Raw genomic sequence first — 19,767 nt, 5'->3', positions numbered from 1 at the left:
TTGCCATTACTCCGGACACATGTTTCTCACTGCATGGGTAGGGTGAGTGGACTTGCAAATAATGACAAGATAACTTTGATAGACATTGGTAGACCCATCATTCTCATAATGAATTTAATCATCACAATATGAAAAGTGAAGGTACTTATTTCCCCAGGTTAGATGTTCGGCTTTCCTATGCTTTTCGAATCATCAGATACATCCATTTTAAAGAGATCTCAGCTCGAAAACTAGACAGCATCATACAAAATGTCTTCACAGATCGGAAGTATGAGTGGCAGTTATACAAAATAATGTTACAAGAGGCACGGCAGCAATATACGAAAGATACAGATCAACTAATGGACTCCTATTTATTGAATTCCCGAGGAATGGAGATGGCAGTTTTGAAGATTGGAGGATTTGGGGTAGGTGGAGTTACCAACGAGATTACCTACTGTTTTTCTACGGAAAGAAAATGGAAACATTTGACGTCCATTCCTCATGTGGAGCAGTGTAATTTTGGAACGGCGGTTCTGAATAATGAGTTGTTTATTGTAGGGGGTTGTTTCAATCAGAGTTTGCAGGAGAACATTCATCCATTTGGATTCAAATTTAGCCCTAGGTAAGTGTGTACGACAAAATTAATATTCAAAATCAATTCTACAAAAACTATTCACGATATGAAATTTTCAAGTTTTAAAAAACTATTCACAACATGGAAGTTTGAAAATTCAGTGAAAATTTTTAATTGTCTACTAAATATAACTGAATACTAAATGCATCTGACAAGTTGAACCTTTTTTAAAAATTTTGGAATCAACTTTGGCTCACTGAATTTTTAGTTTTTTTGGTATGTATATTTGTTTACTGATTACATCGATTTTTTTTTGCTTAATTTTGGCATAACATACAAAATTGTTCAATTGTGTCAGGTGGCGGAGTTGTTTAAAGTTTGTTACCATGGTAGTAGTTATGGCTTAAATGAACCCATTACTAGAATGCTTTTTTTTCGTGTACCTTGGGAGCTGTCTGACTTGTCCATTTAGTCCAAGTCTCCAGGAAACACTGCAGCCTCTTGGGCTTATTGCGTTTGTTCTTCCATCTTCTCATGACACCCATTTCATCAGTCTCATTCCCTGTACTAGTTTGTACAGGTTCCGTGTTGGATGTTCGTCATATTCTTCTGGACGTAATTTCATACGTCCATATATTGCCTGCCTCCTGTGATTCAGTGCCTCACAATCGCATAAGATGTGTAGAGCTATTTCTATCCCTTCATTGCATAATCTGCAACAATGCTTAGGCTAGCAACTGAGAATAGCTTTGTTCTTGATTTATTCTTTCAAAAATCAGGTTAAACTTATTGACCTACTATGAAGAAATTGCTGAATATTATTATTATTGATATTTGTGTATTTGTTCAATTTGTGTATTGTTCAATTGCATTTTTTTTCTCACGCAGTCCATGTGTTTATTGTGAAATGGCAAGTCCCAAAATGAATTAAAAAATAAAATAACATTATAGGAGAATCTGTGCAAGTGTACAATTCCATCACATATTATAAATATATATTTATCACATTTATACTCGACACTGATAAATGGTTGATGTTTCGGAAAGTTTCCTCTTTCTGATTTCAAAACCGTTTTTTTATAATAAAAGAGAGAACTGCAATACACCAGAAATGCAATACTCTTCTCGACGCGCGTTTCGCGAGAAAAGTGCTTGTTTTGCATGTTTTTATATATCTAGATTCATTTTTGACATTTCTAGTTTTGTTTTAGATATAACAAATGGTCAACACTAGCACCAATGAAAATAGAGAGATGTCGCTTCAGCCTCAATGTTCTTGGAAAAATGTTGTATGCAGTTGGAGGAGTAAGTGAATCAGATGAATTCGATACAAGCACTTGTGAACGATACAACCCAGTGATGGATGCCTGGTTTATGATTCAACCACTTCCAGTTTATCTAACGCAGCATGCAGGGGCAAGTTATGAAAATGGATTCGAATGCAGTTTGTATATAAGCGGTGGAATAGATAGAGATATTGTTCAGGTAATTTTTATATTACAAAAAAATGTAGCATATAAAAATGAACAAATTACAGACAAAAAATATGCTTCAACTATGATGTTCAGGAGCATGAGATACATATTTTCAAAGTTGAAGATAAAGGTCACCAAGTGTAAGGAGAAAATGGCAAGAGTGAAACTCTCCCAAAGTGTGAAAAAATAATTTGGTTTGCTGCGAGGCTGGTACAAAATTTGGGATGCATTCTCTTCAGATAGGCAGGTCAAAGGATGAATCAATCTGATAGATTATACCAGGAGTCTGAAATCCTTCTTGTTGTCCAGATATTTAGTGTTTGTTTGGCAAAGCCTAAAGAGATGCCAATAACGGGTTCAGGACTGATGAAACCTCTTGGAGCACTTTCTCTTACAATGGAGAGGCAATTTGATAAGTCTTTTTATTGAGGCGAGTCTTTTTTACCAGTTTTTTGCCTATATCTTCACACATAAATCAGTGGTGTCCTGGCCCTGTAACTGTATTCACTTGCACCACAAACTGAAGGTGTTTTGATCCATCGATGATTCGACAATTATCTGCTCTTGGTATTCATTCCTCCTGGAGAATGCAGTCCTCTCTTTGCGACTTTCAGTGCAGCCAGTGGTCTGTTGCCTTCCACATAACCCTGTTTTATTCAATAGGCAATATACACAATTCTGTATTTTGTCCATCTAACCTCTCTCCATAAATATATGGAGAGGAGGATTGTTTTGAAGGATTTCCATGGCCGCTGTGGTGTTTGCTCTGAAGCTTTCACCTACCATGCAATTCCTCTGTACGTGGACATCAATCAGCCAATCACCATATATATATCTAATGGATTTGTTTGGGCCCCAAACCCCTAGGTTTTCTATAGGTTTTTTGACATGTCTATAGTAATAGTTAAAATCTTTTCCAAGTGAGCCTTCTAGGTGAGATCACTATTGAATATAATAGTAACAATAGTTCATCTTCCGCTTCAAATACAATTACCTCACCATTGATGGAAAGTAAATTTAAATAATTCAGATTTATTTTCCTGATGAAAAAAACTATCGTAGTTTTACTGAGGTTCACAGGGTACTTCACCTGCTACCAACCATAAACATCTTCTAACGTTCTTTGGAGGATATTATGGCTATCCTTCTCAATCTACCTCTTTTCTGTCAAATACATCTAGCAAATTGAAGTAACCACAAACGGAGGTATGGTACCCTTCCCTGAGGGCAACTTCTAATGACCTTGAACCTAATGGCCTCGTCTTCAAGAGTTATAGCAGCTGTTTTGTTTATGAGTCTAGTACAGATCCAGCCAGTTATGCTCGATTATATGCTTTTTTCAGACAAAGCTGATCCTATCATTCCACTATGGTCTGAATTAATTGCCGAGGCTTTTGTTACAACCTGGCATGAACTCATCATGCATTTATTCAGAAGCTTCGCAGCACCTGACTAAAACGTGAGATGTATCAAACAACTGATGCCATTCTACAGGACTCACTTCCCTGCTGGTCAAGCTAGAGTTTGAACAGAGCCAGTTATCTTCATAATGGATGTGTTCCGAGCTAATTTTCTCGGCAGCCTTTTTTCTGCATATTGTTATTGCCACTTTCGGTTGCGCTCTGAAATACTCATGTATACAGTTACGCTAACCCTTGAAGTCGGAGGCATAAGGTCTCAAACTTGCGATTTACGGAACAGCAAGTCACTTTACTATCTGTTTTCCTGCATATTTTATTTCAATTTTGAAAACCTTCAAGATTTGGAGCTCTCTGTCATTTTACAAGAAGCATAGAATATCAAAGAAAAACCTAAAAAATCGATTACTTTCGCATTTAAATCTTATTTAAGGTTGGCTGTTTTTTCTGAAAATAAAAATATTACCTGAAAATATGAATCATTGAATGAATTTTCTGAATTGTTTCAACTTTTCAGAGCTCAATGTATTGTTATGATGCCAAGTCAGAACAGTGGAAAGTTTGTTCGCCCATGCTGAAGCCGAGGGCAGACCATGTTATGCTAAACATTGGAAAGAGTTTGTACATTTGTGGAGGATGGACAGAAGATGAGGAAACTTTAGCTAGGTCCCTTGTAGATACAATTGATGTATATAATGTTGAGAAAGAATGTTGGGAGGTGAGATGTGAAAACTTTTTTCAAGATCTAAAATAGAGTAAACCAAATGCACTGAGCCTTCAAACTAGGTAACAAATTGTCAAACGTACTTTTGGTACGTTTGTGCATTTGGAGACAAACTGAATAGGAAAATGTGTTATTTGTTTAATTCATTGTTCATATGAAAGAAGTTGCTTCAAAAGTATTTTTTATTTCATGTACCCTAATGTTTATATGAAAGTACTTGTTTTGAGAGTGCTTTTTCTTCCAGTTTGTGTCTAAAAGTTACTTCTTTGTATGATCTGCACATCTTTGTGAAGAGTTTATTTTGAAGTTGAATACTTTCTTCCTTTCTTTAGAAGATTCCCACATTTTTTTGTATGAAGATGAAGGAGTAAAAAACAGAAACCGTTCTCCCCCAAAAATTAATCTCTCCTAAAATATACGCCTTTGGATTGAATCATAATCTGATTCTAGATAATAATTTTTCTTGTATGTACCACTTTTTATATCGTCATCAACTTCTATGTATTTTCTATTAGTGACTTGCCATAAATGTATAAATACACATAATATGCTTAAATAAACTACTACTACTATTTATTCTAATATATATATTTGAATTGTAGGTGGTGACAAAGGTTCCAACTCCCAGGTACCATGCTGGAATAGTGTGTATTGAACAAAAAATATATTTCATAGGAGGTTTTCACAGTGACACCATGTTCGATAGAGATACTGCTGCCATAGAATATTATGATATTGAGACTGACTTATGGACCACTGATGATAAGTATCCCCAGGATATTTGGGAACATACCTGCGCCACATTATACATCCCAAAATGTCGAGATGACATGGAGGTTATACCTAAAACGGAAAGTCCCCTGTAATTTATGTATATTTTATATTGAAAATAAATATTTATTTTTGATTAGATGGGTTGTTTCATTCGTTGAGCAACAGTAACTGAGGAGTTTTAACATCACCGTGGAATCTAGAAGTTTTATGATACTTTGTTGATTTTCTGTTCACTTTGAGAAATACTCATACTAAAGTACTTCAAAAAAGGGTGAACAAAGTATATCAATTAAAAAAAGTGTGAATCTTCCAGAGAGAGATGTGTAGATCGTGCAAAGTGGAATAAAATCCCTCTCAAAACAACAACTTTCATAAAAACGTTGAATAACACGAGAGAAAACGACTTTTGTATGAACACTGAACTATACAAAAAACACCTCTCTATTCAGTTTGTATTCCGAATCATCATTATGGAATTGAATCGGATATCATTCACAGGATTGCTAGGAATAAGTAGAGGGCCAAAACCTTTATTTCCAAAAAATGTAGTCAATGTGACGGTCACCTTTAAAGTTTTCACTTGAAGTATAATGATTTACTTTTGCATGCATTCAAACCAATTCTCCAAACAGTACTTCCATTATGAAGGTTATAAACCAAAATTTGTATTTGGAAGGCTTGGACAATAGTGAGGATCAATCTGATAATGTTTCCCTTTAAATAATCAGTTGAATGTTTGATGTTCAAAACAAATCGTTGAGGTGATATGCCCACTTTTTTAGTTTTCTCTTTCATTTATCTTTTACAATGAAATCAATTGTGAAGAGAAACTAAATAATATAAGCAGTTTCTAGTTGACCTATATTAAACAAAACATTCAAATTTCTTCTTTCACCTTATGGCTACCAACTTCAAGAGTTTACTTGAGGAAAATATTTGAAAACACTAAGATTTTCTCTCGATCTTCTCATCTCCCTACTACTCCAAAATACCACACAATTCACCCATAGAAAGATCGGGGAACATTTTCGTCTGGGAATTCTTCTTTCTATTATTGCACTCGAAAATAGTCACTGGGTAATTGAACTTTGATTATTTACAATCCAAATGAAACCTCCTCGATGGTCCGCCTCTGGTTATTTACTTTTTAGACTTTAGCATGAGGACATGAGAGAGAGAGAGAGGGTTGTTACAATACATAACATTTATTTCACTACTAACTACAAACAAACTATTCCTGTATAATATCAGGAATGAAACATCTATTATTGATATATCATAGGATTTGTCAGAAATTGACTAGGACCATATTACAGCAAGATGATGCTTACGTCAACGTAGTGATTGGGGAATCGAATACAGAAAATCGAATATTTCATTGTCAAGTTTTCGGTTCTGTGCATGGTTTGGTGATAGTTCTGTGGTGTTACCCACCGACGTGTTGCCCCCTATCTATGCCACGGTTGACATGAAAATGACTTCACAAATTTTATTACATTCATGTTTTTTCGATTTTTTTATTTGTTGATAGTTATCGAGGCTTTGCCCCAACTAAACTCAAATCGAAAAAGCTTTTCATTTCAAAAAATGGAAGAACAGAGTTCCAATTGAAACATACACTTCAGTCTACACTATGTCAAAGGAGTAACTTTTGAAGGATAACATTATACGACATTAATAAAATCTCCACAGGGATATATAGATCATACACAAAAGTTTATTTGTAATTAGAGAAAAAAATCCATCCAAAACCAATGAAACACGAAAATGGTAAAGGAGTAAAGTGGACGTAGATACTTTTGTGTGTTGCATAAAAAAACTGAACCAAAAAATGAACAAGCACAATCCTAACCACATTTATACTTCTTCTTTAATTTTATGTGAGAATAAATTTTTCATTCGATTATTAAAGTTATTCGATACCTCTTCATTCGATTATTAGAAATACTCGATTCCCGCATCAGTACATCAACCCAAAATTTGAAAACAAAATATAGATTAGATATCTCCTAAGTTATACACATAACAATAATAACACTTCCAACTTGACAATTAGTGTCGAGAATATATAAATTCATAAAATGACACAAAATACTCTGTATAAAGAGGGATGACAATTTTTAATATTTGCGATATTTTTGATGCGTTTAACAAAGTATGTATGAAATTTTCTGAATCTCAAATTTTCTCACAATTAAATGAGCTATACCAAAATAACTGAAGGAAATCTCCGTAGTAAAACTACTCCACTGTCTTCAATTATTTTTAATAGGTACCTATATTTGATTAGTTACGGCAGTTGGCAGCTATCTGTCAAGGGTAGTTTGTAAAGAAACAGGAGCAACGGGCTGATACCAGCATAGACTTTTTCAATATGCATTATTGCATATTTGTTTGATGTTTTTGAAATATATTCCTTCGTTTAGTAAATTCAATGAGGTTTACTCCTAATCTTTAGTAAACTTAGTCGCGTTTTGTCATACCGCGGTTACTGATCTGGTTATTTCAGTTTGGCCCTTCTATTCTCAACCGATGAACAAAATGGATATAATATACCGTGCATCTTGCTGATGAATAAGCGTTTAAAACAATTATTTTAACCACTCGAAGAATGTAAATTTTCACAGCCAGATATAAAAGCTATTTTCCGGTTTTTCTATCCCTGGTCTGCAGGTTTTTATGCCTGACGTTTCGTCTACCGCAGCAGTAGTCGGAACGTCAGGCATAAAAACCTGTAGACCACAGCCAGAAAACCCGTAAAATAGCCTTCACACAATTCTAACCACTATTATTGGTTGAAATTTTCAATTTTTGATGGAACGTGTCTTACCGTCAATAGTTTTTTTGTTTTGTCATTGGAGATATTAACTCAGGATGTATAAATCTCTGAGGAAGCTTGCCATTCGCGCCAGCGAAATCCACGGCCTTCAAACCCGGAAAATAGTGACACTAAAAACCTCGGCCGCGAAAGCCTTAACCATTTATTTCTTCGTTCTTGTGTACTTCTAGTTAGAATTATCAGCATTAGTTTTATTTCATTCTTAGCATGAATAGAAGAAGTATTTGTTTGGTAGATGGTTTCGACCAAGAAAAAAATACACTGTTGAGCTTATTTTATCTGCTGCAGATCATGTTTTGTCCCACGTATTATACAGAATGTTAAAATTAGTTGACATTGACCAAATACAATAATGGCTGGTTCATACACTAAACTTTTAACTTTAAGAAAGGTTTCACGGTGTTAGTTCATTACACACTTATTTTAAATGACGGTGTATGAACGCTTCCATTTCATTAAAAACGTCACTTGATATCAACTTTGGTTGATATTATCATTTCATAATATGGTATATATCTTCTCATTTCAGTAATTGATATAAAGTTCTTCATTCAATATTATATTATGTAAAATTAGGGAAATGAAATTTCGAAACCTTCATCTCTCCCAACGTACCTACACAGTAGGATATGGTGAATAACCAGCGTGATATTAGCCAGGGAAGTAGTTGTTTTCCAGTAGGCATTTACTAGAACTTACGGCGTAGGTAGTGGGAAGAGATTTTATTTCGAAATATTTTTTAAATGTATATGTCCCTCTTCAATACCGTCTTCCAACGTGAAGTGTATAGGAGATTTACAAAATATTACATATTCTTTCTTCTTCTTCTTTAATGATTAGTATTTGTAAACTAAATATTACAGGCTTTGTCAGAAGTTACAAAACAACTATATTCAATATAATTGATGTGCAGCAGCAACTTCTACCCTATATATCTACTGTAATTACAATTATGGAAACATATTGACAGCTGACAATTTGAAAACAGGTTCCGTGGTTGGTATATTGCCGGTTGACACAATGACGTCTATCACATCTTATGACCAAAGCTCTATAATAATCGCTTCAATGAATTTGTTAATTTATATTTGTAACCCGTATATTTTGGTTGATGGTTTCAAACTGGCTGAGATTCACTACTCTTTTGATTTTTTCTATCCAACCAGTTTCGAAAAATAATTAGGTATTTCATTGTATTATTTCAAGCTGACCACAGTATGAAGTAGTATAAGTTATTTTGGCCTTTGCTATTTTTATTAGCGTTCATAAATTCAAACATAGAGATATCGAGTGTCTTGATATATATCCAAGAGAAAATTTTATCGGACACAACACTCCGAAAAATCCATAATATAATTATAAGACCTCCAAAATATTATATTATCGTTGTTTTTTTTAAAGTATGAAGCAGCTCCATACGAATCTTTCCGGTGCATCATGTATAAATGCAAACTAATTTTGTACCCGACAGGGTTGCCAGTTCAAATTTTTAGATCAACATATTTTAAAAGTAATTTATTTGAATTATATAATTGGGAATCTTCAAAATATGCTTTCAATTCACTATTTGAATACCTGTATATCAAACACTTATTAAAGTAACACCAGTATATTTCTTTAACTTCGAACATTGAAATATCAACTTCACTTCCGCGAGTCTTTCATTTTTATTTTTATGTACGAAAATAATTTCAGTGCGTGAAATGGTTGCTAATTTATTTATAACTTTCGTTTATTTATTGAAATTTATTGCACTAATAATTATTTTCATATAAGAACTGTTCATGAGATGCAATGTATAGTCTTAAACCTGGTGTGATAGAAAGTCAACATCAGAAGAGAAAAGTTATTTTGCAATAATAATTTGAAAAAAAATACAGTTCTTTACCCAGTCAAATGAATTGCATTCAATTCTTAGCTTTGAAAAAAAGAGAGATTCGCAACACTGGAAAATATCAAACGTGGGAATTGTCCTTACAGCCGGCAACCCTGGTAAACGATTACAACACTACAGTGCAATGTGGGTTGCTGCTACCGGCTGCCAATGCAACAGAGAGGAATCTTGTTTTGTTTGGATCCTGCGCAAATGGGTGAAATGACCGAGTCTGACAAGTTAGCAAATACTTGAGAACATCGAAGCACTAAGCAGTGAGCAGGGACAGTTTTCGATACACAACTAACACGGTATTTTTATTGTGCGACGGATTACAGTGATTTGTAGTGTATTTTGGTTTATCAATGAACTTGTTGTCCATTCGAACAATTATTTGTGAATCGGTTTTGAGTATTGTTACTCAAATCCTGAAATAAGTTCAATAACATTGCATTCAGTGCCGTCAGTAGTTTACTCGCTGGATTTTTACATCATATCTATAAAATATTTAAATGGGATTACCAGAAATCACAGGATTTTTACTGAAGAAGTGGAATATATCGAAATTGTGTAGTAGTAATTATTGTTAGTAAAGTGCATTCCTCTCTAGTATGTTCTGATGGAATACCTTTGTAACTGCAGTGATACAAGCCTGGTTATACAGATACAGGTGGTGTTTTTTCGGGACTGTCTAATTAAATTATAATGTCGGGAAGTCACATGAGTAACGAACAAGAACACAAATCGCCTCGAGAAAGTGGCGAGGATTCAGAAGACGAAAGCGAAATTTTAGAGGAAAGTCCATGTGGTAGATGGCTGAAACGACGAGAAGAGGTAAGTCTTTATCAACTTCATTCACAATAACACATAAAAGTGTCCATTTCTAACCTAACAAGTTCCCACCGGCGCCCATTTTGCGGAAAAAACATTTAATCCGCATGCTCTAGATGAAGATCGATTCTGGCGCCGTTTTCATGATAAAACTATCTTCACGTCCACCGTCTACGCCGGTAATATCGTTATATGTAAATACTGAGGCATTGGTTTACTTTTATCGCACTTATCACTTCGCTATCACCACTACCATTTTCAACGACCCCAGAACAATTTCAATAGCGATAGCGACATTCTTTGGGTTATTTTTAGAAACATGGAAGAACTATGACCTCGGTAGGCATACAACCGGTTTGTCGTAGGTATTTCGTATTTCCATTGAGGCATTTCACTGAAGGGAGATAGGTGCAGAAAATGAGAAAATGAAATACTAAAATGATTATACTTATTAATATTCCATACTTACTATATGAAATAGGGTTTTCAAGAGTCTATTAAAGTTTATTGACCGTTGAACGCTAATAATTTAACTCGATTTAATTATAAATTACTCCAGTATAATTAATTCTGTGACTGATGTTAGATTTATGCAAAACATAGCCCAGCTACTTGCTTTGTGAAACCTGTAGATAAAATCTACTTGACTTGTTTCTGGAAGTGGAAAATGCAGATTTTTGTACACAGGGAAGTTGGTTCCAACATTTAATTGTTAAAAAACATAGTACCTAATAATTACAAGGAAGTAGTTGATACTCCAATTTAATGTTGAAAATTACGAGTTATATATCATTATTAGACGCGTATACGTATAAGTAAAATGGAAATGAAAATTGAGATGAAAATTATTGAATACCTTACTCAATGAAAATAAAGAAAAAGGATCAATTAGTATAGGTATCAATATTTCGGGTCGATAGAAACATTTTTTCCAGATTGAAACTTTTAGTTCTATGAAGTGTTTTTTATGGGGTTTTCTGATAATGTTCTGGAAAATCCGAGGAAAAAACTTTACATCAGTGAAGATGAAAGTTTTACCAGGGCATTTTTATGAGCATTTTACTTCTATTTTCATACAGTGTATTTACAGAATAGAATCAGTTTTTAATATTTAAGCGATATTGCATTCATTGTTTATTATTGTATTGTTGCTGCCTACCAAAATTCTTCAATAGGTATCCAAAAAAAAAAACAATATTTCACTTCTTTGAGATTTGGATTACTGTCAAAAATTGTGCATCAATATCACGTGTTGAAGCAAATACGCATGCACCACAAATTTCTTATTATGTTGCATGCAATGGCATCCGAAGTCTTCTTAATGATAATTTAATGTTAATATAAATTCAGCTGCATGTTTTCGGCCTTCGATGTAGAAACTTGGTCATTTTACTTTCTGATGATGCTAACTGGGTTCGCAGAAAGCTCAGCAATGTTTTTATTCTGGTATGGTAAAAGGGTTGTTAAAAGTTTTTAGGGTTTAATTAGTCTGCACTCTAGAAAATAAGACAAATTAAGGTTGTGAAAAAATGTACCCAATACTGATGAAATCAAGTTATTCAAAATATATAGTTATCTGAAAGTGTTATAGGTTAGAACTTGCAGTATGTTCTCAAGCTTGTCCATACGTTAATTAGGTACTTTTTTGACAGTGTAGATAAAAATTTGTCAAGTAATAATAATAATACTTCTTATAAATACACATCAAACTGTGATGAGACAGAAGTCACTTCTGTTTACTGAAATGTACCTTTTCGAGTACTCAAGTAGTAGTTTTATTCACGTTTAAAATTTTCATAAACTAAATAACACTGACTCAGTTAACTATATCAGTAGTTTTGAAAACCCCTCAAAATTGTATAAGATTTCTAAGTTTAGAACTAATGGCTTATTTTGTTTAGGGTAGGTTGTGGCAGACATCTAATGTGGGTAGGTTCATTTCACATCTGTTCAACTGCAGTTTAGTGGTAGTTAAAATTAAGTTAATTGGTTTATCTGTCACTTCATACATTCATGAAACAAAAGACCCTTTGAAAATTAACACTAGCGATAATGAAATTAAACAGAAAAGGCACCCATCTATACCATTCTAAAAAAAATTGTACTCGATAGGAACAAAGTATATCCAAAAGAATCTACGTAGATGAAATAAAGTCAACTTCATTACATCCGGTGTCGGATCCAAAGATATTTCTGGGATTTTCGAATAAAAAACATAAATTTCAAACTGTTTTACACACGACATTATAAATATTTTTTTCATTACTTATCTGATTTTACAGCAAATATTTATTTATTTTTGTGGATATTTTGTTGTTTTTGATAAATAAGCATTCGTCACACATGTACATGTTTCATTACTCGCAAAACAAACGTTTCCACGTAAATATTATGTCTTATGTGTGAATTATATTCGCAGGAATGTAGTGATGTGATTGAAATTAATATAGGGATGTGACTCAATATCGACAGCGAAATTAAACAATAATTATCTTTGAAGGCCTTCACAACACATTGTCTAAAAAAGTGTTGGATAGCTTTGAAAACTCTGGAAGAATTAAATGAAAATGGTAAAATGTTGAAATTGATGAAATACCAGAAATCACGGGACTGAAACATTCAGATGAGATAGTTACAAACAAAAAAGTTCTTGTAACCTAAAATGAAAATAACGTAATAAGTTGGTTAACATTAAGTGACATTTTAAATTGGTATACACAAACAAACACAAATCAAATAAAATAACTCGTAATATAAAAAAGATGAAACATTTCAAATCAAGTTATCTACTTGACATTTCGATGATTTGGAATTTTTATACATTTTTGGTATGTTTTCTGTTTTAACTAACTCATCCGATTATTTCAGTCTGGTAATTGTTAATATTTGTTCTGAAATAGATTTCATACCTTTTTTTAGACCTTATTTTCTTCACTTTTTGCATAATTAAAATTTACCATAATTTCAGGCTCCTTTATTCATTACCTTTCATTTGAAGAATATTTTTCTATGTTGTTGGGATATTTATTGTCCACCATGGACAATACTAACCCTACTAACTAACTATACTAACCCTAGAATAATAAAGCAACACCTATACCAGATCCTCGACACAATGCCATCATACTCACGTATATATACTGATGGATCCAAAACTCCTGAAGGAACAGCTGCAGCATTTTCAACAAACCAATACAACGCCACCTACAAACTCCCCTCGATATTCAGTGTTTTCAATGCAGAGCTCTACGCTGTATGGAAGGCCTTGGAATTTGCAAAAAATGAAAAATTACCAACCCCCTTATCCTTACTGACTCTTTCAGCTCCATAATGAGCCTTTCCCAAATCTATCCTCATAATGCAATCCTTCGAATGATAAAAATAGAACTCCAATAACTCCAAGTGGGTCCGATTTCAAAAAAATTGTGAGGAACATTCTGATAAATAGTTGGCAACAAAAATGGAACACCAATGGGTCAAAGCTGAAGGAAATAAAGTCGTCAGTAAAACAATAGAAATACATACCAATGCCTAGGAAACATCATGTCATCCTCACAAGACTTCGTATAGGACACACAAGGCTTACCCATGGGCACATTATAGACAAAACTGAAGAACCACACTGTGATATTTGCCAGACAAAAATGACTGTTAAACACATTCTCCAAGAATGTCCATTGTATTACCAACAAAGAGAGGACAATGACATCCCAGGAGAATAGGAGAATACAGTGCAGTCGAAAATGTGATAAACTTTTTAAAACAAACTAATCTCTTAAACAAAATTTAGTACCGTTACACAGTATCAATGTATTCACTAACAATATGAATGTCTTTGATAACTGTAATAGTTGACGAGACAATAAATAAAGCTAATAAAAAAAATATTTATGAGTATTCTGCTGACAATAAAACAAATCGAGAATAGCAGACTAAATTAACCTAAATTCATTGCCTCAAAATTAATCTCAGTTTGATTACTGACCGCATATCAGCGATGTATCTAAAGATTCTCAAGAAGATTTCAAATATTCCCGAGAGTTCCCTTACCTTGAAAATGAAGTGATCGAACCAAAATAGATTTCCATCGAAAAAAACTCTTTGAAAACAACGTGCTAGTTCATTTAGATGATTGTGGGCGGACCTTGGCCTAAGGAGCCCATTTTTTCAATCATTTGGGAACATGTCACTCAAATACGAGGTCGACCGTCCTATGTGTTCTAACGTACTACTTATAAATAGTTTCGATTACATCTAAACTAAAATTTTCCCATTTTATATTGAAAAAAAAAATCGTTTAGTCGAGTGAGACAATGTAAATATCTGAGGAAAGGGTGATGTTTCTGATCACCGATGACTGGCAAATTGCCCACGAAGAAGGGCCAAAAAATCAAGAAGAAGACGAAAAACCATCTATATAACTTTCGGGTAGTGAGGACGTATGTGAGGATGCACGCAACGTTTGTTAGTTTTCTAGTCTGCTATATCTGGAATTGATAAAATTCAAGAATTATTTACTGCTGCGTATGGTGAAGATGTGAAGCAGATGACTTTGTGCGAGTAGTTTAAAATGTTCCTTGTGGTGAGAGAGAATGAGATAGTATCGTAGACAACGTTAACGAACAACTTCTCATCAAATCTAGTTTATTCGAATATGAACAAAATTTACAAATGTTGAATTAGACTATAACAAATACTTAGTAGGTACACTTCCAAGAACTAAGCAGTTCACGAGGCAGTCCACCTAAACAGTCATAATGTTGTATCCTTTCTTTGTTCTCAGAGTGTTTCATAAACTTACATATTTTTTTAGACAAAACGATGATAAAGTAGTAGAACTAGGATATACATACATACAATGAACTTTTCTAAAAACAATATGTGCATATCAATATTGTAAATATCTGTTATCACGATTAACAACAACAAATGGCAAATGAAAACACATCAGGACTGACAGGCCAAGGTCGAATAAAACCTTAAGTACCAAACGTTCTCTCTGCTACTGTGGCAGGAATCATCAGTGGTATGTGCGTCGACTGCGAGGATAAGGGTTGAATCTTGAAGTCTCAGCAAATACTGACTGGCGAGCTACGGATTCACTCGTACTTATAATTTCAGGGAGTGGGGACGATGGCAGGGTGTCCATGCAAATGCTTAATACTAATTGTTACGCACTTTTGCTGGGTATTTCTGATTGGTCTGCACTGTTCACGTTGTTGAGAGATATCGCGGAATGTTCTCGCAACACTAACTATAAAAGCCTATGTTATACTACAATTGGTAATCGTTACGATGGTTATAAGAAATATACTCGAACATGGATCAGCCATCTATTCGTATCTTTACTTTTCGTAAACATAGTCCAACAGTATTCATTATACCATCAAAGTTGAGCTTATATTTCCGGCACTTCTACGTGGAGGTTATAAGAAAAAAGATTTATGATTGTTCTATTATACTGCGCGTCAGTTGAGAGAGGCCCCATGCTTTTAGCAAGATGTTGCCTTCAGACAATATTTATTCTTAGCCTAATGAAATCAATATTTGCCAACACTTTATCGAACAAACAAAAAAATGATAGTCAATCGAATTCAAGGCCAGTGCTATTCAATTTCATGACCATGATAATTTTTTCCATGTTACGTTCATACAGTTTTCAGACATTTCTCATCGGTCACTTTTATTTTGTAAGTCGCTCTTTTACATTTTATTAATAGCTGGAATATTTTAGAACAATGGAGTAAAAATCAAAAGCTTCAAAACCGAAAACTCAAGATTTATGTTGGCAGTCCAATTGGACTTGACAGACTAATTCACCGAAAGAGCCACAATCTATCTCACGAATGTTTAGTAGAGTCCTGAACAATATCTGAGAATCTGAGTGATTCATTAGTGAAACTATTTTCTATTGTGACTTGTATTTTTTAAATTCAATGTTGTTAGTTGAACAATATTATCGTCTACCCGCTGAGAACGTACATCTGCGAATTTAATTTATTTAAACAAACCAACTAACATAAGTTTTCAAATATCTGTTTTTCAACATTTTCAGGGTTCCATAGCCAGGTTCATAAAATTGAAAACTGTCTATGAGTTTCGAAATTGTTATATCAAACTTTTCAGCTATTGTTACCATATTTATCGACTAATATAAACGATTTATCACGTGAAACAGAAACTTTATATTATTTCACCGCCCTTCAACTACAACCGAGAAAGCGAATACTTGTTACCACTTTGAGTAGCAGTTTTGCGGTGAGAATGTTATAAATGTCAGAAGAATATTATATCCGATGTCATATTGATAGTCTACATGAGCACACCCACAGGCTGTTTGTGAACTCAGTTGAGTTCAATATTCTACAAGTTACTAACTAAACGTTTATGAGCGTTTATATTAGGTACACAGTAACTTTTCTGGTCAAATTTCTCATTTTGCCCTTTATTTCATTTCAACAGGTTCTATACATTAATTCGTTTCTCAAACTATGGAAGGTGATAAATCCAGAAAGCATGAAGTGTTGACTTCGCCACAACAAAATAGTACTGGACACTTTGAAAACTCTATAAGGCGCCCTATTAGACGAAGGTGGCTAGCCACGGATGTAGTCCAGTGTGGCTGGCGCAAATTGCAATGAGAGTTTTACTGATTTTTCAGAAACGAAAATGCCGGTGCCCAGTGAGTATATTACTAGCTCTATTCATCAAGAAAAGAAGACGAAGAAGAAGAACAAGGTACGTTTACCCCTTTTTATTTCCCGTACGAAGGAAAGACGTTATGTTCTGTGTTAGACAAGACACAGGCGGAACGCCTGACGTCGCTAGCATCGTTGCCAGCTCACTCTGCGAAATAACCGCCTTATGAAACAATGCCCAATTACGGTGTTAAGCTGCTAAGAAACGAGCTCCTGGGCTGACATTCTTGAATCGCTCATCGTTTGGCAACGTATGCGCAGGTGACGTTACAGCGAACCATTCTTTAGAAATTGGTATTCTTGAAACTTCAACGTATTCGCAGCGATTTTTTTGTAACTCGCACAATAGCGATTTGGCCGTTTGGATCTATGCAATTGATATGCTTGCAAATAAGTGTAGCGGAAATTCCGAAATATAGATTTCCGAATCGTTCGATTTCCGAACTGCCAGTGATTCAAGAAAAGGGCATCTGATCTCACTAATCGCGGTACGCAACGGCAAGACGTGTGGTTGATCGGTGGTTCGCAGCACTGTTAGCATCTGTGGCTAGCCACCTCCGTCTAATAGGGCCCTTAGAGCGAACGGTTTGTGGCATAGTTCTGGAGATGTAATATTTTGAAGCAGGTAGGACAAAGTGTGAAGTTACTTGGTTATTCTTGTCAGTTATTCTTGCTGCGTTAAAAAAAATATAGTTGATCATAAAAGTTTCAAATAATGAAACTTGATAGTATGAATCCATCGCTTTCAAATTGGTTTCAGTGATTATGTCCACTGTGATCGAAAAGATTGTCGAATATCAAATTAACACCGTTAAGAGTAGTCAGCAAAAAATTCAGCACAACCTCTATAAGTTTCATGAAACTAAAACCTTCGTTTATCAAACTGCGAAATCGAATACCTAATTTTATTTCATTCGAAAAACATAAGAAAACAATTAATCAGACTACAAGGTTTTCTGTTCATTGCTGAGTAAAACGATAAAACAATCGGCAAATGCAAATAAACAATAAAAGGTGAAAAGATGCAATTGCCTTCGTAACGGTTTTGTTACTGGTAATTATTTTTCGTGAGTAACACGTTCTCATGGTTAAATATACAAACAGGCACGCCTACGACGTGAGAGAAAAACCTCGCAATTGAAAATATTAACGAAATAATTATGTCTGCAATAACATTTTTCAAGAATTTTCATAAACCGACTGTTGTTACAGATGAAATAGAAATTCCAGTGACATATGGTCAAACTGAGGATGAAAAGATTGATTACTGAATAGTTTTGACAGACGTATTTCAGTAATTTCACATTCAAATAATCTTCATATATTGTATAAAAATTAAAATATTTCGAGAATCATTACAGTGATACAAGCAACAACCAAAAAAAAAAAAATTGATAACTGGACTTATTTCTCCGAGATCTGACTATTTATAGGTCATTCGAGTGCTTTCGCCCATCTCCTCTTGCCTCTCTCCGCTTCATCGGTTTTAGCGGGAGCTGACCGTTTGGCGGGAGTTGGTCGTGTTCCGCTTGATAGAGGTTTCCATATGTTGCGTATCTCTACGCTAGCTTGGCTAAATGCATTGTTGGATAACATATATGCGGCTTCTTTGAATTTTCTCCTAAACCAGTGTCCCCCCTTGTGGATGATTTCAGCTTGAGCCCACTTGATGTTACGTTGATGAGTCCAAACATGCTCTGCTATTCCCGATTCGCTGGTTTCTCATCGCTGTGTATGCTTCTTGTGCTCGGCAATGCGAACTTTCAATGGCCTCTTAGTTTCACCGATGTATGATTCTCCGCACTCGCAGGGTAGTCGGTAAATGCAATTCTTGGAATGGCAGTCCGCGTTTGGTGGCCTGGTTTTCGTGAGGCTGCTACGGATATTGTTCTGAAGTAGGTTTTGATGTTATACTTGGACCCAATTCTTCTTATCCTTTCCTACAATCCTCTGATGTAGGTAATTATAAGTACTGGTTGTGGCGGCTTTTCTTCCTCGTGAGGCTCTTGCTGTCTTCTAGCTAAAGTCTGTCCCACCATCACTTTGGAGTAACCATTCCGTTGAAGGTAATTTTTGATGATGCCTAGTTTCATTTCGAGACCTTCCTCGGTATTACAGAGTCCGAAAGCACGGTCTACTAGAGTTTTGATGATTCCTCCCTTAGTCGATTGATGGTGATTGGATTCCTGGTTCAGATACTGTCTCGTATGAGTGGGTATATAGATATTTCCCATTTAGTGTCGGTCCTTTTTACCAATACGTCTAAAAATGGCATTTCGTTGTGGACTTATTTTTCCATTGTGAAAGTGCTGGAAGGACTTACGTTGTTGATGTGCTTCAGGAATGTGTCTAGTTCTGCATTCTCATGGTTACATATTATGAAGGTGTCTTCCACATATCTCAACCAGACTTGGGGCTTCTTGTGGGCTTTTTCAATGGCCAGCGTTTCAAACCACCGGCTATAACCGGTGAAAGTGGCGATCCCATTGGCAGTCCCTCATCTTGCGTAAAGAATTCGTCCTTCAGTTGGAAGTAGCAGTTTCGTACACATCATCCTAGTATTTTCATGATCACTTGTA

At 34.8% G+C, this 19,767-nt stretch overlaps 2 protein-coding genes and 1 long non-coding RNA gene across 4 annotated transcripts in view; 2 read left to right on the top strand and 1 right to left on the bottom strand.

Moving 5' to 3' along the window:
• The window catches only part of LOC111514574 (kelch-like protein 26), a 55,198-nt gene extending 50,115 nt beyond the window's left edge, over positions 1 to 5,083 (top strand). Inside the window, exons 6-9 of the mRNA XM_074185181.1 lie at positions 158 to 604; positions 1,768 to 2,041; positions 3,967 to 4,167; positions 4,776 to 5,083. Coding sequence (XP_074041282.1) covers positions 158 to 604; positions 1,768 to 2,041; positions 3,967 to 4,167; positions 4,776 to 5,039 — 1,186 coding nt within the window. The 3' untranslated portion in view covers positions 5,040 to 5,083. The remainder of the gene's footprint in view (positions 1 to 157; positions 605 to 1,767; positions 2,042 to 3,966; positions 4,168 to 4,775) is intronic.
• On the bottom strand, positions 4,746 to 6,272 carry LOC141486710 (uncharacterized). Its single transcript, XR_012467999.1, has 2 exons — positions 5,843 to 6,272; positions 4,746 to 5,016 (listed from the first exon to the last, which is right to left on the bottom strand). It is a non-coding gene; the product is annotated as an uncharacterized lncRNA (long non-coding RNA).
• A 3,608-nt stretch (positions 6,273 to 9,880) lies between these two features.
• The window catches only part of Madm (MLF1-adaptor molecule), a 272,739-nt gene continuing 262,852 nt past the window's right edge, over positions 9,881 to 19,767 (top strand). Inside the window, exon 1 of one of the 2 annotated variants that reach the window (XM_074185140.1) lies at positions 9,881 to 10,493. In XM_074185140.1, coding sequence (XP_074041241.1) covers positions 10,365 to 10,493 — 129 coding nt within the window. In that variant the 5' untranslated portion in view covers positions 9,881 to 10,364. The remainder of the gene's footprint in view (positions 10,494 to 19,767) is intronic. The other variant, XM_074185139.1, reaches the window with a different exon arrangement.

Source organism: Leptinotarsa decemlineata, unplaced genomic scaffold (assembly GCF_025532065.1).
Source record: "Leptinotarsa decemlineata unplaced genomic scaffold, Ldec_3_MD MMD2_tig00026363_RagTag_RagTag, whole genome shotgun sequence".
Classification (NCBI taxonomy): domain Eukaryota; kingdom Metazoa; phylum Arthropoda; class Insecta; order Coleoptera; family Chrysomelidae; genus Leptinotarsa; species Leptinotarsa decemlineata.
The sequence above is the reverse complement of the archived record's forward strand: the minus strand, read 5'-3'. Positions and strand labels throughout refer to the sequence as shown.